General features: G+C 36.1%; 1 protein-coding gene and 1 non-coding gene across 6 annotated transcripts in view; both read left to right on the top strand.

Moving 5' to 3' along the window:
• Nucleotides 1–2920: 2920 nt before the first annotated feature.
• Nucleotides 2921–2991, top strand: TRNAG-CCC. Its single transcript has one exon. It is a non-coding gene; the product is annotated as a tRNA-Gly (tRNA).
• Nucleotides 2992–3306: 315 nt separating this feature from the next.
• Nucleotides 3307–24457, top strand: part of TIA1 (TIA1 cytotoxic granule-associated RNA binding protein) — a 31268-nt gene continuing 10117 nt past the window's right edge. For 2 of the 5 annotated variants that reach the window (XR_001145951.1, XM_012731597.1), the window contains exons 1-7: nt 3332–3559; nt 11704–11806; nt 15240–15338; nt 16370–16424; nt 16598–16630; nt 17856–17943; nt 20924–20999. Coding sequence is in view for 4 of the 5 variants with exons in the window: in XM_012731597.1 (XP_012587051.1) it covers nt 3534–3559; nt 11704–11806; nt 15240–15338; nt 16370–16424; nt 16598–16630; nt 17856–17943; nt 20924–20999 (480 nt within the window). In the remaining variant the exon portion in view is untranslated. Of the gene's footprint in view, nt 3560–11703; nt 11807–15239; nt 15339–16369; nt 16425–16597; nt 16631–17855; nt 17944–20923; nt 21000–24457 lie in introns of all 5 variants that reach the window. The other 3 variants (XM_004691490.2, XM_004691491.2, XM_012731599.1) reach the window with 3 other exon arrangements.

Here is a 24457-nt window from a genome sequence, read left to right as displayed (position 1 = left end):
CTTTTTTGGTTGCTGAGTAATATTCCATTGTATATATGTACCACATCTTTTTAATCCAGTCATCTACTTTTGGGCATTTGGGCTGCTTCCATATCTTTCCAATTGTAAATAAAGCAGCCATAAACATGGGGGTGAAGGTATCTTTTTCAATCAGTGTTTTTGTGCATTGACATAATTTTTAACAGCTAACTGAAAGCTGTATCCTTGGGATGACCCTCATACTCCTTAAAGTGCCTGTCTAAGAAAACTCAAGGCTTTGAAAGGAATTGTTTGTTCAGCCAGTGCATGAAGACAGAGCCCCAGTCTCCCAGTCATTGTGGGAGGGTAAGAGTCTAACTTTGATAAGCACCAGTTAAACAACCCAGGTGGGTTTCACTTGGACCAACACTCCTTTCTCAATTTTTGTAATTTGGGACTCTACCTTACTCCTAACTCTCTCTTTAAAATATCCAGTGGGCTCTCCCTGGTGGCGCAAAGGGTTAAAGCCAAAACACTATGAAGCTCTCAGCAGCAACTGAGTTCTACCCCAGGCCAGGGAGGTGACCCACATGGCACAGCAGTCCTCTCCTGTCTTGCCCACTGCTCCCCTTGCCCAGTATATTTCAGTCAATCTGCCTGTTCTGCTCCTCACTCTGTCTCTGGTGAAACGTCTCACCCCCCCCCACACACCTCTAGCCTGTACCCTTGTTCTTGCATGCATGCATACATAGTTAAAAATAAATAAATAAACAAATACAGATTAAGTATATGATAGCATTCACAAAAGAGAAAGAGCCAATGTTAAAAAAAATACACATACAAAAAAATGTTTAACCCCAGTAGTAATTTAGATAAATGCAAATTAAAGCAAGGAGATACTATTTTTCATCTATGATATTGGTAAAAATAATAAGATTAGTAAGATATTAGATGCAGAAGAAAACAGGGTGGGGTAAGTGGAGATCTCATGCACTGACTTTCAAACATTGATGGGGGTGTGAATTTCCAAAACCTTTTAAAAACACATATATAGATATATCAGCTTAGGTATAGACATACCACTTAACATCATACTTGGGAATCTATTCTACAGGAATAAAATAATCCATTCATAAGTATACACAACCAAGATGATATTATTTGGAGTATTTTAAAAATCAATAAAATTTTAAAAAACAGGAGTAACAATGTTCATCAATATCACTATGGTCATTTATTCAATTTGATATTTAATTGATTGTGGCACATTCATTTTATGGACTTTTGCAGCTATTAAAAAGAATTCATTAGATCTATTTTCATTTAATTAAGTTTAAGTGAGAAAAGAAAGGTGTAGTGTAATATTTATAACATCACCACATTGCTAAAATCCCATATACTTCTATATACCTATGTGCACCTGTATGCATATAAAATAAGATGTGGAGACATGGGGATTAAAAACATGGCACTATCAAGCTATAGCCAGCCACTACAACTTGAATTGGATCTCTGGCCAGGGAAATAACCCTCATGGCACAGCAGACCTCTCTTGTCTAGCAGCTCCCCTCAGCAATGTATTTCAGTAGACCAGCTAGTTCTGCTCCCTACTCTGTCACTGGTGAATCCTCTCCTTCTAGCCCTCTCTCTCACACAAACACACCTCTGGCCTACACCCCAGTTCTTGTATGCATAAATAAATAAACTTTAGAAAGAAAAAGTAAAGTAAGATGTGGTTGATCTGTTTCTACCTCAAGTGGATAGAGTGAGGGAATTTTTAATCTTTTCCTTATTTATTTATATTGTTTCACTACTGACAGTAAGATGTGTTATTCTCATAACAAAAACTTTAATAAAGTTTTTAGTAAAACTTTATTAATAAATATAAGTAAAAATAGTAAAGATTTTTAAAAGTTTTGAGTTAAAAAAATACTTGTGCTATAGACATATAATGGAAATTTAGTTAGCAAAAAAAAAGTATTGCTACATAATACAACATGAATGAATCATTAAAACACAATGTTGTTAAAGGAGACACATTATATGAGTCTGTTTACTTGAAATATCTAGAATAGGCAAACCCATAAAGGCAAAGAGATGACTAGTGGAATGGGCGGAATGTGAAGTAGGAATGATTGCCACTTGATAAGGAATGATGAAAATGTTTCAAAACTGATTATAGTGAAGGCTACATCTCTGTGAAAATACTAAACACCATTGCACTTTAAAAGGGTGAATTATATGACATGTGAATTATAGCTTAAAAGGCTTTTAAAAAGCACTGTTCACTATTAACAATTGCCTTAATCATCCTAAAAATATCGTATTGATATCTTTGAATAAAAGCCAAAGAAAATGCTACAGATTCTAAAGACAGTTCCAAAAATAGGGGTCCAAAATGTATGAAAGACTAAAGGAATTACCTCAAAGAGGACACGAACATTCTCCTATGCCTAAAAGAATATTTCATGTAACTTGTAACATGCAGTACACAATGCATAATCAGAACACTGAACTACGCTTCAGAGCTCCAATTTCTTTGCCCCTTGAAGAGAACTGAAATGTACCTATCTCCTGACTCAGTGGGTTTTATTATACTTATGATCGATTTGCATAAAATATTTCTTAAATACTTTCCAATGTACACTGAATATACCAAAGAAATACAAATGTGAATAAAAATTCGCAAGATCTGGAAATATTTTCCTGACTCTCAAAATTTTAGTTAACACCAAGACAAAGTCTTAGTGAGTTCCTCCTTTTTTGAGTAAAGTGTATTAACTTGAAGAAAATCTAAGAATGTCTATTCAATTGTATTGGAATGAAGGAAGAGAAAGCATTTTTCATATTAATGAACAAAATTATAAACGGTGAATATACTTTTAATTTTAATAATATTCAATTTTCTGAGCGGTTGCTGTCTTTTAGTTCTAGGAGATTCTGGTGTTCCCTCTCACCAACAGCGCCGCTGGTGTAGTGGTATCATGCAAGATTCCCATTCTTGCGACCCGGGTTCGATTCCCGGGCGGCGCACGCCTTTTACTTCTCCTAATGTAGCTCAATCGTTAATGAACTTTTCTTCCTCTGAAAACATTTACAATTTTTAATTTTTAAGCTGATGTATTCTTCATTATATTTCACTGTTGAAATATTCAAATCTGCAGCAAGAAGACAAAACGTTTATGCAAGCCCTGAAATAGTTAACCATGGCGCTTGCGCAGTGCGAAAAGCTAGCGCGTAGGGCGGAAGAGCGGCTGCGCAACAAGTGAACCTATGGATTGAGGTGTAGCCAGGCGGCCGGGAGGTTGAAAGAGCTCGCTTATTCTGCGCCTGCGCGGTCTGGGTCACTTAGCTGGCTGCTCCTGCACTCCCGGCTCGCCGCCATCTTGTATTGGGGCTTCATTGTTCGCTTTGAGTCGGGCGGTTTAGTGTAATTGCTGCCGAAGAAGGAGGCGGAGTATTCCCCTGGTCAGCAGACAAGCCCCGCTATCCGCAGCCATAGCGGCTCACACGATTTGGGAGGTAGTAAAGGGTAGGGAGCTGGACCCGGAGGCCCCGCCGCGACAGCAGCAGCCATGGAGGACGAGATGCCCAAGACTCTGTGAGTCTGGGGCAACGATGAGGGGGGCGGGAAGGTGGTCGTCCCGGAGGGAGGCCTCGGCCCTGCGCCGCTCCCCAGCCTATTGTTCTCCGCGGACGCCGAAATACCATGGTTCCTGTCCATAGTACACGCTGGATGCTTCGGGACGAAAACCCGGGCTGTGAGACGACGAGGTGGAGGCAGAGGGGTCTCAGCCTTCTAAAATGAATCCCTTCCCCTTAACTGCACCACTGCGTGGCCTTTGGCCTCGTCTCGGGCCCTCTGTGATCTTCGGCCTGGAGAAAAGACTTTTTCATTCAAACCTCTTTCAGAACTCGGCGAGCCTTTCTGCCCCATGCTTCCCTTTATTCCCCGCCCCCTCCTTGTTGAGCTGCCTCTGTGGGCTCTCGCGGCGGTCACCCTTTTTACTTTTCTCTGATTGTCTCCTGAAATTCTTCCATTTTCTTCTGTTTGCTAGGACTTTTGCTCCTGAAGCTGATTGTACTCTTTTTCAGTGAGGTAAACTTTACTCTCGCAGTTGCCAACTGGAAGAAAGCCAAATATTTTTCTTTCGCCTTTCTTTAACTTTATTTCTCTGTAGCACCCCCACTCCCGACCAAAAAGCCTAAAACCGGACTCCCTAAGGATTTTGAAACTACTTTTTATTAAAGGTGGAACTCTCCCTCGGAGGTATATATCAACTGAGAAGCGGCGTTAATACATTTTTTTTTTAATCTTCGCTTGCTACTATTGTGTTTGATAGGTTGCCGAATTCGCGGGCAGTTTTTACGAAGCAACAGTTGATCAACACCTTAAGTCACCTCTAAGAATTTTTAAGGTTTTCATTAAAATATTATCTCAGTTTGGGATCTTGTCCTTGTGGGGTTCCGCCCCCCCCCCCCACAGCATTCTCCTTTGTTTTTCCAAAGTGTTGGAGAACGAGGTGATCCTGCCTTTGTTGCCTTTCTTGAAAAGACCAAAAAAAAGCAGATGAGTTTTTGACATAGCTTTTTTTTTTATTCTGTCGGCAGTTTGTGAAATCGACAGTAAGAATGTTACAGGGCAGTGAGAGGAGCATTACAAGAATACAATTTAGACTTTCTTTTGGCAATTCTCTAAATACTAGTTATGAAGTACAGTGTAACCATTTTTTTTCACCCTAAAGGTTTTCTTTTGTAATCTGAGAAATGTAGTCACACTTGCTTTCTTAATACCTTAATTAGTAAACATTGCTAGCTTATCTGATAACCGGTGAGTTGCCTTAAGTATCTTTTTAGTAGGATACAGCAATCAGTGCGTGATCTTTGTTGTCTGCAAGGTTTTATCTGTAGGTCAGTACTCCCCAGTAGTCTTTAGAAATTAGTAAAACCGTTTCCCCCCTTGCTTTTTACTACAATTATGATAGCCAGCAGCATAGTGGGTTGAGCACTGCTCATCTTTTATTATGTCTTAATACTTAAGACTTGTATTATTTTAAAATCTTTAATGTCACAAACTGCTGGAAATACCAAGGTACCTAACCGTTTTAGTACGTTAATTTGGGGTTATTAAGTAATGAAGATAACTTCAGCTTTTCCAAAAGCAACTAGTCAAATAGTACTAGCTTGAGGACAGGGCACCAACCATTGCTGGAAAAATAATGAAGGAATTTCGAGCCAACAATACTGAATGCTTATTATGTGTCAGGTTCTATGGTGAACGCTGGTTTAAAATTTTTGTCAGAACTTTGAGGTGAATTGATTCATTTTACAGTTAATGAAAAAACAAACTCACCCTGGGTCATATACCTTTTTGTTCATCCTGGTTCTCAATGTATGGCTCATACTTTGACTATCTTGAATTCCTTACTAGAACACCTCATCCAAGAATCTTTCCCCCAGTAGATTATGCACTAACATTTCCTGCTATCACCTCTCCTACTTCTTTCAACCAAAACTCCCATTTTTCCAATCAGGCAAATATTGATAAAATATTAGGTGGCAACCCCTAAGTTTTCACAATGTTTTCACCTGTAATGTAAATTGTTTGTTTTAATGACTCTCAAAGCCAGGGTTTTTGATAAGGTCTTACATAGAGTCTGTGCATGTCAAATGCCCAGTAAATTTGCTTTAAAACTGCTACACTTCCAAGCAGCAAATTAAGATTTTACTCTTTGAAGATAAAATCTGAGCATCACCTGTGTACTTAACTGACTCAGAGGAAATGCCTGCATTTGCCACAAAGTAATTACCAATGGATTGAGTGTGGGATATGAGAATGAAATTAAATGAACACTAAATCGATTTACCAATGTTTACTATCAATCATCTAAAATGGTAGTTTGTTGCAAAATGTAAGTAAAAATGAAAATAGATTTGAGAGCATAGATGATTTAGGATGTTTACAGGCAGGATATGAATTACATTTGCTTGGTTTATGTATACAGTATATAATCTTCAAGTGCAAAGTTGCTAATAAGAGGGCTTCCTTTGTCTTACAGAAGACTATCCTTTGTGAAGATTAGGCAGTTGTTAAATAATAGGCTATGATAGGTTTAAGTGTACATATATTTACTACCCCAGTACAAACCTGTCCCTCTAGAGTAACTTAGACAAAATGGGACAATTTCCTAGCAAATTGCAAATATTCAAAGTAAATCTGAAAGTATAATTATATCTCTTTAACAAACATATATTAGTAGCAACTTCTAATATTTTAGGTTCTAGACAAATGTAGAGTATGAATAAAAGTAAAAATCTCACTTAAGGAATTTACTATTAGATTAATAACCTAGTCATAACTAACTTTCACAGAGGCCTCAGATCAAATTCTGCATTTTAATGCAATGATTATAACCCCAGACAAATGCAGTACAGCACTTTGCTTTAGTATTTTAGTTTTATAGGTTAAATATTTTAGAGTTGTGCTAATAAAAATGAACATCTTATATGCTTTGGACTCCAAATTTGTAATTGAACTTTTTATTAGCTTCCCAAAAAAGTATTAAATATCAAATTCTTGTCCTTGACAGAACTATCAATTTTTTGCTAGCAGCACTGGTGACTTTTTCCATTGAGTTGGCTCAGGTAGCTTTTTATTTTGAAAAGTTAAAAAGGTACAGAGAAGTAACAAAAATAGTACATTAAAAAATTAAGTTCCTTTCATATAGCTTTATCAACAAATAGACTAATTTGTCTTATTTGTGTAAATTCTTTTTTTTGGCTGAGAAGACGGTACAACAGGCCTAAATACCATGTATTTCCTAACAATAAGGACATCTCTTACATAGTCACAGTACAATTTAATAACATAGGATACCTCAAACCATCCTGTGAACAGGAAGTTATGGAACAACTGAAAAAGGGATATTTTAACATCTTTTCCCCCCAAAATATTGATAAAAACATTTCCAAAAATAAGAATTACAGAAATACAGGAAAATTACCATTTTGTTTAGTTGTTCAATAAACCTGACAAGAAACTGTGGTTTGCAACTGCTACCATACCACTTTATCAATCAGAACTTTCTTAAATACAAGCAACAAAAGTCAGTACACAGAATTTATGAAAAATGTTAGATACTCCTAGGATTTGTGGGCGTTTAAAGATTTATTTATTTTATGCATTCAAGAACTGGGGTACAGACAGGTGTGGTGGGTGAGAGGATTCACTAGGGAGAGTGGGGGGCAGAATAGGCAGATTGACTGAAATACACTGCTGAGGGAAGCAGTGGGTGGATCAGGAGAGGTCTGCTGTGTCATGTGGGTCACCTCCTGGGGGGGGGATTGAACTCATGCTACAGTTGCGCACAGCTTCATTGTGCTGCACTGTAACTCACTGAGTCACCAGGGAGGGCCTACAGCAAAATGGATTCTCTGCAATCTTTGTTCCTTTAATCCCTAATTTTGCCTTCTCTGTTCAAGAGTGGTAGCTAATTGACCTTAGTGAGGTGAAAGAGTCATTATCAATCTCTAACCTGTTTAGCTTTTGTGGAGGAATTAGACTCTGCCATAGGCTGAGAATTTTCTAGGAAATTAGAGGATACTTGGCAGCCAAAAAATATTAAAATACCCATGTAACTTAAATCCATACTACTGATAGGAAATCCCTTTGTATTCAGAAACAATATATGTACAGATCATTCTACAAACTAAGAAACTTGTTTTTGAAAGTATCTTGGGTATAAAGAATCTGCAAGTTTCAAGTTTGGGCTTCCTGTCTCAAATAGTTTTGCAAAGTGGTAACATTAAATTTAAAGATTTGGACCCAGTGATTAATTTACTAGTAAAAATGCAAGAGACTAATTGGTTCAATCCCATATTGATTATTTTTATTTGGGCTAGGATTTGATTTCTTTGATACAAAAAATGTTACATAAACATTACCTGTAGTTCTTTTAAACCAATTACCAATTCAAAAGCAGGTTGTTACTTCCTTTGGAGAATTTCTCTGTGCAGCTTTGTGTGACCTGATAGCAGCTTCTGCTGGAGTTTTCAGTACACAATAGGCCACACTAAGTGGTGTTGTTTTTTTGTTTTTGTTTTTTTTTTTACTTATGAATACAGAACTAGGGTACAGGCAGTGAGAGGATTCACCAGAGACAGAGTGGGGAGCAAAATAGGCAGGTCCATAAAGTACACTGCTGAGGGGAACAGCAGCTAGGTCAGGAGAGGTCTGCCACACCATGTGGATCACCTCCAAGGCCAGGGATCAAACTCACTGAAGTGGCTTTAGCTTCTCAGTGCTGTGCTTCAACCTGCTGCGCCACCAGGAAGGGCCCCCTCTGGTGCTTTTTAAAATAGCTTTTTATTATTACATATCTTCAAACAAGGTACTATCAGAAACATCTACGTTTTTCAAAAAGTAAATGATAGCATGTAGGTTCTCTAAAATACTTCCTGCTTCTCACTAGATTATTTAGTTTTAGCAGAGTAGATTTTAGAACTAAATTTTCAAAGGAACAAAACCTTTCTTTTTCATATCGACATAGGCCATCCTGAGAATAACTTACACGCACTGGAGTCAGGTGAAAAGAGACAGAAGAGTTGTAAAGATTGTATAGAGTGTTCTAGTATAATCTTCAGCCAACTTTTCCTTTATTTTACATTCTATATAGCCATTATATTGTTAACATAACTAAGAAATTAACATTGATACCATTTATTAACTACAATACTATATTGAAGTGTCACTCCAATTTCCCCATCTCACACAGATGCCTGTCCAAAATACCACATTACATCTAGTCATCAGGTTGTTTCTTCAGCATGTGAGAGGTCATTCATGACTTTGGCCCTTTCTGCAGTGTACAGTGACTACTTTTTTTTCTCAACATACTCTTGGAGTTGAGCCCACACTCAAGGAGAAGGAAATTAAGTTCCACTCATAATGAGTTCATTAGTTAAAGCCAATACATATTTTTTTAGAGAAATACTTTGAGGCTATACTAATATCCAATTTCTCCATAAGGGTTTCATCAACCACAAAAGATATCCATAAATGGATCTTGTCATTAGCACAGTGGTGTTTTAATAATGATTTTCCTCATTTCATTAATACTGTTCTACATGAAAAAGCTACTTCACCTCCCAGGTCATTCAGCCAAGTCATTGTATTTAGCACTTTACATCTCATTTAATCAAGAACAGTCCTGCCTTTAAAAAAATTTTTAAGACAATTTTTTGAAGATATCGAACAAGTCTTATACAGGATCCTACATCTGGAATGGCTGATATTCTGTATACTTTGATTAAAATTAAGCTTGACAAGGTTCAAGTTAGAACTTTTTGATTTGAATATTTCATAGGTGATACTATATAATTCATAACATACACATTTCATTGTCCACCTACAAGGTAAGTTAAAAGTTTGATAACTTAGGCCCTTCCTGGTGGCACAACAGGTAGGCACAACAGGTAAAGCGCAGCACTATGAAGCTATCAACAGCCACTGCAGCATGAATTTGATCCCCAGCCAGGGAGCTGACCCACATGGCATGGCAGACCTCTCCTGTCCCACCCATTGCTCCCCTCCACGGTGTATTTTAATCAGTTTGCCTGTTCTGCTCCCCACTGTTCTCTGCTGCATCCTCTCACCCCTGCACCTTTGGCCTGTACCCAGTTCTAGCATGCATAAATATTAAAAAAAAACTTGGTAACTTGGTCAAAAGTGGTAAAACACAGCACTTGCACTTTAAAGTTTTTAATAAGAGTTTTCCCTTTACAGTTAATTAATCTCTGTGATAACTAGCACCCTAGAAATGTTTTAACACCATACTTTAATCTGATGATTTTTTTTTCTTTTAGTAATCCTTTTTTTCTTTCTTTTTTAAGATATTTATACATACAGACCTGGGGTAGAGGGGCTGTGAGAGAATTCACTGGACAGAGTGGGGAGCAAAACAGTCAGATTGAGGAAGTACACTGGCAAGGGGAACAGCTGGCAACACGAGAGGTCTGCTGTACCCTGTGGGTCATCTCAGGAGCAGAGGATCAAACTCACACTGAAATGGCTATTGTTAATTTGCAGTGCTGCGCTTTAACCCATTGCACCACCAGGGACGGCCCTCCTTTTAATAATTCTGAATCATTTATTTCAACAGATCTTACATGTTAATTTAATACTGTCTCTCTGTAAAGTGCTTCTCTCATCAAATAGAGCTATTGGATATATTGTACTAGAGTTCTTAAAAAAGCAAGATAAATGTATAATTGATTCCTGATTTTTTACTATGAACTTGGTGCAGTAATAATTGCACTGACAAGTATTGGCAAGATTCCTATCAGTAGATGATGATGTTGCCTTTTAAAGATTGATTGATTGATTTATATATGCATGCATGCTTACAAGGACTGAGGTGCAGGCCAGAGGTTTGGGGGAATGGGTAGGTGAGAGGACCCACCAGAGACAGTGAGGAACAAAACAGGCAGGTGGACTGAAATACACTGAGGGGAATAGCAGGGTGGGACAAGAGAGGTTCTCTGCGCCGCGTGGGTCACCTCCCTGGCTGGGGAACAAATCAGTGCTGCAATGGCTGCAGATGGCCTCTTGTACCAGTAGGGCGGCCCCTGATATTGCTTTTTTGAATCATTTTTCTGTCAAATCTTTAAAAGTGAATTACTCTTTGTCCTTAAGAACTTAGCATTTCTGTGCCCTCCCTGATGTCACAGCAGGTTAAAGCACAGCACTATGAAGCGAAAGACATTTTAGCATGAGTTCGATTCCTGGCTAGGGAGTGATGTGCATGGGGAGGCAGACCTCTCCTGACCCACCCGCTGTTCCCTTCAGAAGTGTATTTCATCGATCTGCCTGTTCTGCTCCCCACTACATCAATGGTGAATCCACATTTTACGGCACATATAAAGGTTTATTTTCATGTTCTTAGAAGGATTCTTGCAGACAAATGAGAAGCTGATTGTTGGAGACTGTGTTCTCTGATTCCAAAGTGACACACATCTAACATGTCTATAAGTAATCTTCATTTCAGAATCCCATTTTATAAGCACTTTAAATGAAGACCATCCCATTCAAGTGAGGTTACAATGCTCATTTACACTAATTTTGATAGTCACCAGTCTTTTCATTATTTGTTAAAACTTTCTCTTGGGATCTTTATACTCCATCTACTTCCACTGATCTGTGAAAGTTTTTTGAAATGTTTCCCATCCCTTTGTGAGTATATACAATATCTGGGAGGTGATTTACTAATAAATTTTTAAAAATATGTTTATAGTTTAAACCAGAATATACCTTAATTGGACATAGTTTGGGGACTCATGTGAGTTAAAGTTGAAGAAAATGTAATGTTCTCAGTGATACAGTAGAAGTAAACAACTACAGTTTCTCAGGATAGGTTGTATAAAAATGGTGTGTATACCTAATCATTTCTGAGCTTTCTCAGCATATCTTATGGGATAAACCTTAGAGACTTAGAATCAACATCATTTATTTGCAAAACTATGCATGTATATGCTAACTTTTCTATAAGCAGGTTATAATATATTTGTAAATAATATTTGTTTGGAAAGAGATTTTGAGGTTTTAGCAAGGTTTTATATGCTGGTCTCAAATATTGTCATTTTAAGGCAAAGGTCTAATTATTTACCAAAATTCATTTTTAAGTAAACAACTTTAGAAACTGATACAAAAGAAACATTTAAATTTAATTTTTTTTCTTTGTGTTTTAGGTATGTTGGTAACCTTTCCAGAGATGTGACAGAAGCTCTAATTCTCCAGCTTTTTAGCCAGATTGGACCTTGTAAAAACTGCAAAATGATTATGGATGTAAGGGTATTTTTACTTAATTAATATATTATTTAAATCCTTTAGTTTCAGGAGCTCTGAAGTTAGTTAAAATAGTATAAATTCATAGGAATTTTTATGAATTTGTAATGAAGTCAGTTTTGTAACTAGAAATGAACTTTATTTAATAAAGTTTATTTAATAAGAGAAGAGGAGAATGGAGCTAAAATGATTTCTAGAGCATTCCTAGAGTCATTTCAACAGTGGATGAGGACTATCTCTAACCTCTAGCTTTAAGGCACATCAAGACATCTATTTTTTTATGTGCCACTTGATTGGCTAATCTGGAAACAAACTTTACAATTAGATTAGGAAATTGGGTAAAAAATAATAGATATTTACTAATGTGGAAGTGTTTAAACTTATTTTTAAAGTCATGATTCAAATTTTTCTTGCATTTAGACCATTTCATCCATCAGGACCTATATTAAAAAAAAACTGAATTTATTCATCTCTTTGGTGTAACCCTCAATCATAAGATATATAAAAAGACTAAAGATTTTTTGATGGGGAAGACAGTACTGAAGAGAAATCCTTTTATTTACCCCATCATCCTGTAAGCTTTTGATTTCTTTTTTTCCTCCCAGGAAATAATATATATATATGTGAGAGAGAGAGAAAGAGAGACTGCTACTTTTTTTCTCATGCAATTTAACTTTTTTTTAACTTATTTAAAAGAACAGTAATTTAGCCAATTGACTTTAGCTTGTTGTCTTAGCTTTTTGGAATGTTAAACCTTTATTCTAATGAAGCAGGGTCATGTACAAAACATTTGTAGATTCAGGATTTGATTTTTGTCCTTACATTCTTTTAAATATTTTCTTGGTACATTTAGTTTTTGTATACCTTTGTGATAAAGAAGATTGTTGTACATATAGGAAAAGGGGAAATTAGTAGAGAATGCCAATCTTTCCTTGATCTGGGTCTCCTTCCCTATTGCAGCATTTGTGGAATTTTCACTACCCATTAGTTACTTTAATACTAATGCATTATCACAAATGCTCAATAGAAACAATATAAATTATTTTCAATTTAATAGATGCAGAAATGAGACATTTGTTTATAGTTCATTATTCTCTCCCCATCTGAGTTATTACAGATATTTGCCTGATGAAAAATCATTATGCAAAATGTTAATGCCTGCCTTAATAGTTTTTTCTTTTAAGATTTATTTATGTACTCAAAAACTGGGGTGCAGGCCAGGGGCACAGAGGGTGAAGAGCATTCACCAGAGACAGAGTGGGAAACAGAACAGTGGATCAACTGAAATATCAGAGAGGAGAGCTCCGCTGTACCATGTGGGTCAGCTCCCTGGCCTGAGATTAAACTTGGACTGCAGTGGCTGCTGATTCATAGTGCCAATACCTAACCCCATATGCCACCAGCAAGGTCCCTAGTTTTTTTAAATCTAAAATGTACAGTTTTTTCGGGATACAAAATAAAATGGACTTTTTTCATTTGTTTGTTCTACTCTTTCTAACCACATACTCTGATGCCTGTTAACATTGCTCTTTGTTGTAGAATTTATATTAATATGTACCATTGTGTTATCTTTAAGTGGTAGTCTCAGCATCATCAATTTTGGGATCCCCTTGCTCAAAAATCCTAAAAATCACTGCCAGTGACTTTCTTTTCTTTTTTAAGAATTTATTTATTTATGCATACAGAAATGGGGTATAGGCCAGAGGTGCAGGGGCAATGAGAGGATTCACCAGAGACAGAGTGGGGAGCAGTGGGTGGGCGAGGAGAGGTCACCTCTAGGAATTGAACTCATGCTGTACTGGCTGCATTTAACCCATTGTGCCACCAGAGAAGGTCTGCCAGTGACTTAAACTATTCATTTCACTTAAAATAGTATGTTTCTTTATTCTAGGCTCATAATAGCCTCTGGATTAGTTTTTTTTTTTAAATGAATTTTTCATTTAAAAATGAACAAATGAGTTGGCATTTTACACTGATAGTTGTGAAATATCAACTTTTTATACTCCTTTGATTTACAATAGAACATCCAGGCTTCATTTTTTTTAAAAAAAAAGATTTATTTATTTATGCATATAGAACTGGGGTACAGGCCAGAGGTATGTGGATGAGAGGATTCACCAGAGACAGAATGGGGAGCAGAAGAAGCGGATCTACTGAAATACACTACTGAGGGGAGCAACAGGCGAGACAGGAGGTCTGCCATGTCATGTGGGTCATCTCCCTGGCAGGGAGGTGCTGTGGCTAGGATAGCTTCATAGTGTTGCGCTTTAACCCCTGGCATCACCAGGGAGGACCCAGGCTTCACTTTTCATTAACTAATTGAAACACCAGCAGAAAGTGGGGGGGAATTTTTAAAAAGATTTTTTTTTTTAAAAGATTTATTACTGGGGTACAGGCCAGAGATACGGAGGGTAAGAGGATTCACCAGAGACAGCCGGGAGCAGAACAGGCAGATGGAGAAGTACACTGCTGAGGGGAGCAGCGGGTGGGTCAGGAGAGGTCTGCCTCACCATGTGGATCTCCTCTGGGGCAGGCAGGGATCGAACTCATGCGGAAGTGGCTTAAGCTTCTTAGTGCAGTGCTTTAACCCGCTGCGCCACCAGGGGGGGCCCTAAAAAGATTTTTTAACAGGCAAAAAAGTGATATTAGAAAGTCCAAGTTTCTAAAACCGATTCTATAACTTTAGTTACCAGTCAACCTCTTTAGTTTTCAGAGCCCATTTACTTACTTTTTAGAAACAGGTTTAAGCATATTGGCTGAGATTTTCTACATTCAGCAAATTAGAAATCGCAAGGATATATGTACATTTTCTAGCAATAAAAATTTAATGGATGAGAGAGAAAAATCATTAAAAGTTAACACTTCATAGAAGCTTAAAGGAATGATGGGGAAGGAAAAAACATTTATTATAGGGAGATATATACACATACATGCATAAATAGGACTCTTGTTCAGTAATTAAAAGATTAAATGTGGTATAGTATAACTTGTTGAAGAAGATAACTTCCAATGAAAGATAACTTTTTAAAAATAATATAATAGTTTATTTTTACATCATTTTGTGCATCTTTCCAGCTCAGTTGTGATCCCTGTGAACTTCCCACCACCAGTTCACCTGTGTGCCATCACCATAGTCCTGTGCACTGCCTACTCCCATGTTTGATCCCATCCCCCACTCCACCCCTGTAAAATGTCTCTAGTATATAGTCGTTCATTATTATTATTTTCTACTGTGGTCCTTTATACTTCTACTATGAGTGAAACCATCTGGTAGAAAAATAGCTCATATTTAAAAGTTCATTTCTTTGTTGAAATATGTACTTGTGAATGGATCCTTTATTCTCCATGAACTGATCACTGAGATAACATAGAATTTTCCATATCTTAAGCTTATGTAGTATAAAACTTAAAATTGACTTTTGTATGTCTTTTTCAACAGACAGCTGGAAATGATCCATATTGTTTTGTGGAGTTTTATGAGCATCGTCATGCAGCTGCAGCACTAGCTGCTATGAATGGACGGAAGATAATGGGTAAGGTAAGCTATCATAATTAAAGAAGGTGACTTGCACTTGAAAATGTGAAGTTGCATACGGCTTTGTTTTCTTTTTGGAAGTGTTATATTAAAAAGGTAGGATAGGCCCTCCCTGGTGGCACAGTGGGTTAAAGCACAGCACTGAGAATCTAAAGCCGCTTCCGCATGAGTTCAATTCCCGCCTGCCCTGGAGGTGACCACATGGCGTGGCAGACCTCTCCTGACCTGCCCGCTGCTCCCCTCAGCAGTGTACTTCATAGATCTGCCTGTTCTGCTCCCCACTCTGTCTCTGGTGAAGCTTCTCACCGCCCCTGAGCCTCTGGCTTTTTTTTTTTTTTTTTTTTTTAAAGATTTATTTATTTGTGCATACAGAACTGGGGTACAGGCCAGAGGCTCAGGGGCGGTGAGAAGCTTCACCAGAGACAGAGTGGGGAGCAGAACAGGCAGATCTACGAAGTACACTGCTGAGGGAAGCAGCGGGCGGGTCAGGAGAGGTCTGGCTCGCCATGTGGTCTCCTCCGGGCAGGCGGCAGGCGGGAATCGAACTCATGCGGAAGTGGCTTCAGATTCTCAGTGCTGTGCTTTAACCCGCTGCGCCACCAGGGAGGGCCACAAATAAATAAATCTTAAAAAAAAAAAATTAAAAAAAAAATAAAAAGGTAGGATAAAGTTTTTAACAAGCAAGTGTACATTAGGTTTCTCCAGCATACCTTCACTTGGTAAATACTAAAATATTTTTTAAATTACTTAAGTTTGCTTAAACTATCTAGGAGCATTGGTTTCTAACGAAGAATAAATAGGAAATAAATTATTGGTGTTTTAGATAAGAAAGATTAATGGAATGTCAAAGAGATGTGTGTAAAATTAGAATTAGTAAAAATTTTTGTGTAAGGGTAGGCAGTACCCTCTTGAAGGTTTTAATCTCATAATTTCAAACATACACCTTCCCACTTCTTCGTAGGTAGAATTGTTGTACTAACAGACTTTGAGCTTTTTTTGAAATGTACATGTAGAAACACTTTTTTTTTTTTTAGGAAGTCAAAGTGAATTGGGCAACAACTCCCAGCAGTCAAAAGAAAGATACAAGCAGTAAGTATGCTTTTTTGCTTTTTGAACGTTTATTTTTATTATACACAGTAGTTTTATTGTAAAGCATATAAACATCGTACATGTTTGCAGTAATGTTTTGATCGTTATCCTAAGATATGATTGAATGTGTTTGTGTTAATAAATTTAAGAACAAATCTAATCTTTGTCATCAGGTAGTACCGTTGTCAGCACACAGCGTTCACAAGGTAATTGTATCTTCTTAAACATAAAATGAAATCTCTTGAAAGGGTATTCACTAACCACTTAAAGTTTTTTTGTTTGATGTTGGGGGAGGTGGGAGGGAGGAGGTGATGTTTCTATTTGTGTCTCTGGCAATATTTTTCCCCCTTCTTCCCAGTGTTGACCAAGTGTGGTTTGTCCACTACTTTGGTGCTATTTCAAGCTCTCTGACCCCCTTGGTAGCAGCTGATGCCTTAGAAATTCTTTCACCAACTAAAGGGCAAGTTTCCCTGCTTCCTTGAGGTCACGATCTGTGCTTCATACCCAGATCTTCCGGTTGCTTGAGTTGATCCTGAATCTGTGTTTCCCAAATGACAACCCAATATGTTGCTTAAGGCCTGCCAACTAGGGGTAACTTTTCTTTCCAAATATACTTTGTCAAAATTGATATATGTGTACATTTAAAAATGTTGAAACAACTGTTGTGTAGTTTTAAAGTGTCTCTTTTTTTGAGCATTGTCTTTAAAAAAACAAACACGTACGGGATCGTTAATTCTCTCCAATGCTTTTTTTAATGGTTCTGATATAAAGTGAAGGGATTACTGTTTTCATTCTGTTGCCTTCAGTCTTAGTTCACTTGCACATGGATTCACATAAACTGAATGGTGTAATGTCTGGGCAACCAAAACTGTTGGCTTTTGAGAAAACTGTCAAATACTTTAACATCAAACTGTTGCAATGCAAGGTATTTCTTTGATTGTTCTTCACAAAATATGGTTAAACCAAGTATATCATATAGCTAGCTTCAGTAAATTGTTTTAACTGAGGCAAATCTAGTCTACATAATTAACAGTACCACTATTTTGTTTCAGTTTGTAAAGCCTTAATATAGTGGTAAACTGAATAAATGTAAATAATTACTATTAAGATGGTAATTAAGTCATTAATTTTTTTTTCAAACTTTGTTATATGATACTAGTTTATTTTTATAGATCAGTATAATTGGCTGTCAGTAGAACTATATCTGTCAGTTTCCAGTTAGCTATAGCAGTCTTTTTAGGAGAATTCTTTCCTATATCACCCTGATTTGTAATGTTTAAAATTGATAGAATTTGTATAGATATAGGATAGTATTATACTTTACTGTAACCCATAAATTATTTTTAAGAATACTTTATGAATAGATTTTAGTACTTTTTAAATTCTAAAATTTTATTTTTCTTTTCACTTCCCCTTCCTTCCCCTTATAAGATCATTTCCATGTCTTTGTTGGTGATCTCAGTCCAGAAATTACAACTGAAGATATAAAAGCTGCTTTTGCACCTTTTGGAAGAATATCGTAAGTAATAGAGATAAATTTTAACTGCCTTTCATTAGAACAATCTCTTATAAAAATAATTTGAAAATCTGTTGTGAATTTTGGGCTTTCCTTTTAACACTTAAATGTAATATTACATTATTTAGAGACTTGCCAAGCAGTTAACAACAAAAGATTGTTTTGCTGTTGATAAATCAATCTTTGGCCTCCATTGATCTTAGTACCCTTTTTCAGTTAGCATTAGTTTTTAAGGGATAAATTTGCCGTGTACTTAATTTTTAAAGAAGTGTCTTGCTAGCTTGGTCATAATCTTTATTAAATGTCTGCTGTGACTAAGGAATTTAGAACTTTTGGCACTTCTGTGATATGATTCATTTTGTGTTAATATATTTTAACAAAAGAAGCGTTAACAGTTTAACCTAAAAGACAGTTATTAAAGGTTATTTCCCAGGTAACAACCCTTTTGTTGTTGTTGCTGCTGCTGTTATAACAACAATAATGCTTTTTAGTATTTTATGAAGCACGGTCTTGATTGCATTTGTTATTAATCATACACTTTGAGGTTCTTTGTAAATAGCATACTCAAGTAATAGTCATCACAAAAGAACATTTGAAAAGCATGCCATATTAAAGTAAGAATTAATAAATTGGTTTAATACTTTTTTAAGAAATTTTTAATTTAGGAAACAATTTTTTTAGTGTTTCTTGTTCTTTTGTCACTGTTCATTCAAGAAGAGTAATAAAAAAGAAACACTAGTTTTGGTTTGGTTGATGAACAGACAACATAGGTGAGAAGACAAGGAGACTAGAAGTAAACACCAATATCACTGATGATGAATTTTGGGAATTTTCATTTAAAGAGTTACAGTTCATTGGTAGGAAAATGAAAATGCAAGTGAATATAATCATCTGTAGAGGACATTTTTCTTTGTGAAAATGATTAGGAAAATACATTCTAATTTCTTTATTGTTCCTTTTAATTTAGTTTAGGATTTTGGTGATGCTTAGGTTGTTTTTAAGTATCTAGACTTGAGGGTCTTAATCTTTGGCCTCTGAAAGGCTGTATGCAGAATTTGTGCTTGTTTTCATTTTGGTGTGGAAGATCTTTGTAAGTTTTATCCTATTTTTCAGAGTAATCATGGTTCCACAAAAGGGGTTAAAGATCAGATCTAAATATTTGCTGCAGCTTCCTTAGAGAATTCCTTTCAGAAATAAGTAAGAGTCAGTATAACTCAAGGCTAATACTTCCTAAGAAGAAAAAAATTTTCTGACATTTTGACAGGTTAAATAGCTATTTTATTAAATGCTTTGATACTGGTTAAAGTAGCTTTTCTAAAAACAGGGAACTTCATTTGGATTGGAAAAAGATTATTAAACTATGAGTTTCCAGTTAAATGATACTCAAATTTTAGTTATTTCATGACTTTTTAATTATAGATTTAATTTTTTGTTATGGATATTAGTATAGTTTTAGTTTCAGATTTGCTTATGGTCAATACATAATTAATGTATATATTATTGGGATCTTTAATTTTTGTAATTTTCACTTGAGGTCATGCAGTCTAAATTTTATATTACCCGAGGAGGTAGCACTCCTAAATTTAAGAGAACCATTTTCAGTTGGTAGTATCATTTCTTAATTTGCTAAAGGAAATAAGTTTGGTAACTGTATGTTGAAAATTTTTTATGATAGAAACTCTTTATGGTGCTCCTACATCATTGCTGAATTTATAGAGTTGTGGAGTAGTTGGTCACCTCTCAAAATATTTTGTATAAAAAAAAATAGTGCCCTTTTTAATTTATATAGTTGAAACTTCCCATTCATGAGTTTTGGATAGTCTAGCATATTTGGTATAGAAATGAATCAGCTACCAAGTTAAATTCATATATACTATACAGCTAATTTGATAAGTATTTTTACATACTGAGAAGTGATTTGAATTAGTTTTCTTTTTCACCACTACCTCTTCTCATCTTGACCCTAAACACTTAATGAATCGCTCCTAAATTGATCAAGATATGCTGATGTATACTTTAATATAAAATATATATTGCATGGCTTTCTGACTTGGGTTTTTGTTGTGAAAGTGCCTGTTTTGTTCATGTGTCCTGAGAGAACAAGCATTGTGACATACCTGGCTAACTTAAAAGCAGATTGCCTGTGAAGCACAATTTGAGTCCAATTTTTTGAGGTATGGAGTTTTAGCTATCATGGCTGGGTTTTTTTTACTCAATCTCAAATAATAGGGCTCTGGTTATTTTGCAGAGTATCTCTGAAGAATGGACAGAATTGCCCTGGCTAACTACAAGCTACGGTTCACAATGGATAAATGTTGGCGTGCTTTTTTACTTTCTGACTTTTTAAAATTTTACCTTTATAATCTTGTAGTTTCCAATCAATCTTACATGGTTATTATTTTAAAATTCAGTATAAAATCTTTTCTTATATATTTTAAAGTGTGTGTCTATTTTTCTTCAGTGATTTAGCATTAGAATAACAAGTTCTCAAATTTTATCCTTAGTTCAAAAGGGGGGTGTGAATTGATTTAAGAAAATGGAATAATTTAATTAATTTAGGAATTTATGACTTTTTCATTCTTTTAGTTTCCAGTTTTAATTGTTTAATCATTAGGTAGTATATGGTATAAGATAGCAAATATAAAATTGCATGGTTAAAGAAGGCCATCTAATTTGAACCCATAAGTGGTTAATTCATATGAATACTTACTTTCACCATGTTTAATATTTAAAAGTTTAAAAAACTTTTTGAAGTTGGAGGCAGTTTGTACATATATGTAAACATCTATATTTAGGAAGTTACTGATTTGCATGTTTATAAAATTAAGCCTCATTTGCTAATTTTAAAAGACTGAAAGGTGAATTTGCATTAAAGGTTCATTTTAATGAAGATGAAACATGAAAATGAGTTGTGCATAAAATTCTCACTTGGTACTCAGAGAAGAGTTTGCAAATCTAAACTTCTGATTGTTTCTGATTTCAGAGATGCCCGAGTGGTAAAAGACATGGCAACAGGAAAGTCTAAGGGATATGGCTTTGTCTCCTTTTTCAACAAATGGGTGAGCTCAATAAAAAATGCATGTGCAGTACTTTTAAGAGTAAAGAATAAAAATACTTGTTTTAATTATTAATCTTTTCTTCTATTTGTTCATTTCATTGATGATTAACACCATCACTGGAGAGTACCTTCTTTCTTCCTGTTTGGATTCTTATTCAATATTTATGTAGCACCTAATGCATGCAAAGTACTAATAAAATGTTTTCAAAACACAGAGACTAGAGATGTTTAAATTTGCAACCAGAAATAGATAATGAAATCTCAGTTATGTGTTTAATTATCTTTAGTTTATATTCCAATGATAGTTTAAAAGCAGCTAATAAAATTTCCAATAGTCAGGGGCTTTTTTGTTTGTTTGTTTGTTTGTTTGTTTGTTTGTTTGTTTTTATTAAAAAGTTTATTTTTACATCATTTTTCACATTTTTTTTTCATCTCAATTGTAATCCCCACGGGTTTCCCATCACCAAATCACCCCTGTGCCACCACCATAGTCCCATGCATTTCCCTCCCTTCCCCCACCCCGTTTTTGATCCCATTCCCCACTCCACCCCCACATAATGTCTCTGGTCTATGGTTGTTCATTATTTTTGTTATTTTCTCGCCTTGTCCATTATACTCCTGCTATGAGTGAAACCATCCGGTATTTTTCTTTCTCTTTCTGGCTTATCTCACTAAGCATGATCTTTTCCAGCTCCATCCAAGTTGCTGCAAAAGACATGTGTTTCTCTTTTTTGGTTGCTGAGTAATATTCCATTGTATATATGTACCACATCTTTCTAATCCAGTCATCTACTTTTGGGCATTTGGGCTGCTTCCATGTTTTTCCAGTTGTAAATAAAGCAGCAATAAACATGGGGTACAAGTATCTTTTTCAATCAGTGTTTTTGTGTCTTTTGGGTAGATACCTAGGAGTGGGATTGCTGGGTCATAGGGAAGCTCCATGTTTAGCAGTTTGAGGAACCTCCAAACAGTTTTCCATAGTGGTTGTACTAGTTTGCATTCCCACCAGCAATGCAGGAGAGTTCCTTTTTCTCCACATCCTCGCCAACATTTGTTGTTGCTAGTTGTTTGAAGATGTGCCATTCTCATTGGGGTGAGGTGGTATCTCATTGTGGTTTTAATTTGCATCTCCCTTATTACGAGTGATGTTGAACATTTTTTCATATGCCTGTTGGCCATCTGCATTTCCTCTTTGGAGAAGTGTCTTTTTAGCTCTACTGCCCATTTTTTGATGGGGTTGTTTACTTCATTTTTGTTGAGTTTGATCAGTTCTCCGTATATTTTTGTGATCAGTCCTTTATCGCTACTTTTGTGTGAGAAAATGTTTTCCCAATTAGTGATCTTTCTGTTTGTTTTTAGTAATGTCTCTTTTGCTGTACAGAAGCTCTTTAACTTGATATAGTCCCATCTATTTATCTTTGCCTTCACTATTGTGGCGTTGGGTGCTCTGTCTTTAAAGATGTCGCTAAAGTGTATGTCGTGAAGTGTTTGACCCATCTTTGCTTCTAGGTATTTTATGGTTTCCGTTCTTATGTCTAGGTCTTTAATCCACTTCGAGTTGATTTTTGTGACTGGAGTGAGGCAATGATCTAGTTTCATTTTTTTGCATGTAGCTACCCAGTTTTCCCAGCACCACTTGCTGAACAAATTTTCTTTGTTCCATTGTATCTTCTTTGCTCCTTTGTCAAAAATTAGGTGTCCATAAACTCGTGGGTTTATATCTGGGTTTTCTATTCGAATCCACTGGTCTGTATGTCTATTCTTATTCCAGTACCATGCAGTTTTGATTATTATGGCTTTGTAGTACAGCTTGAAGTTTGGGATTGTAATGCCTCCATTTTGATTTTTCTTAGACATGAGGGTTTTGGCTATTCGAGGTTTTTTGTTGTTCCATATGAATCTCATCAACATTTTTTCTATTTCTTTGAAGAATGTCATTGAGATTTTTATGGGGATGGCATTAAATCTGTATATTGCTTTTGGCAGGATGGCCATTTTGATGATGTTAATTCTCCCGATCCATGAGCAGGGGATGTCTTTCCATTTCATGGTGTCTTCTTGTATTTCTTTTAACAGTGTTTTGTAATTTTCTTTGTAGAGGTCTTTTACCTCCTTTGTTAGGTTGACTCCCAGGTATTTGATTCTTTTTGTTTTAATTGAAAAGGGGATGGTTTTTTTTATCTCTGTTTCTTCTGCTTGGTTGTTTGTGTATAAGAAAGCCTAGTCAGGGGCTTTTTAAAAAATAAATGCATTTGAAAATGTTTCATCATTTCCTTCATTCAGCAAATATTTATTGAACACCAGTTAATATGACCTTGAAACTACTTGAACACCAGTTAATATGACCTTGAAGAGTACAGTTTGTCAAATGAGGGGTGAGAAAAGGATATGTAAAGGAAAATACTCATAATTTAGTGTGACAGCTTGAGAAAATACTTGACATGCCTTTGTATAATGTGATACTGCCACTGTTTTAAGAAAACTGTGAGTACTGATTATGGAAAGATTTCCATTGTGTTTTATTGTTAGGTGAAACTCCTAATTTGAGTATAAAGGAAAAAAACATATTCGCACTGTGTGTGTGTGTGTGTGTGTGTGTGTGTGTTCGTTCTTTTCCCCTGCAGGGATAGATAGTAAGGCAGATGAGGGAAGGATAGGACACTTCTTACTATATTGTATTGTTTGATGTTTGAACCTTGTAAATATATTACAAATTCAAATAAATATTTTAACTCTTCTAGTGTGCAGCACAAAGTTCAAAATAATTAAATGCCAGGGTATTACACTTCCAAAAATAAAGATGTGAATGGTAGAAGAATTTATATTAGTTCTAATCTTGAAGTATACAAGATTAATCTTTAATCTTCATTAATCTTTGGGTTTTATTGTATTGCTTCCATGTTATAACATGTTACCAATGTAAGTACAAAAATACTGTACTTTTCTGTGCAAGAGTACCTGAGAATGAGCCATAGAAGTTTTTCATAGCGCCCTTCCTGTGTGGCATAGAGGTTAAGTCCCAGTGCTATTATGCTATCACTTCTGCAGCCTGAATTCAATCTAAGCTAGGGAGTTGACCCATATGTGGCGCAGCAGACTTCTCCTATCTCACCTGCTGCTCCCCTTAGTGTATTTCAATAAATCCACTTATTCTGTTCCCTACTCTGTCTCTAGTGAATACACACACACACATACACACACATACACACCACTTGTACCTCTGGCCTATTCCCCAGTTATATGCAAAAATAAATAAAAGTTTTTTTTTAAAAGATAGTGTGAAAGTGGCCCTCCCTGGTGGCGCAGCGGGTTAAAGCACAGCACTGAGAATCTAAAGCCGCTTCCTCATGAGTTCGATTCCCGGCTGCCCCGGAGGTGACCACATGGCGCAGCAGACCTCTCCTGGCCTGCCTGCTGCTCCCCTCAGCAGTGTACTTCGTCGATCTGCCTGTTCTGCTC

The sequence above is a fragment of the Condylura cristata genome, unplaced genomic scaffold, assembly GCF_000260355.1.
Source record: "Condylura cristata isolate star-nosed mole 26May11 unplaced genomic scaffold, ConCri1.0 scaffold00031, whole genome shotgun sequence".
NCBI classification, from domain to species: Eukaryota; Metazoa; Chordata; class Mammalia; order Eulipotyphla; family Talpidae; genus Condylura; species Condylura cristata.
Note: the sequence above shows the minus strand (reverse complement) of the source record. Positions and strands in the feature narration are given on the sequence as shown.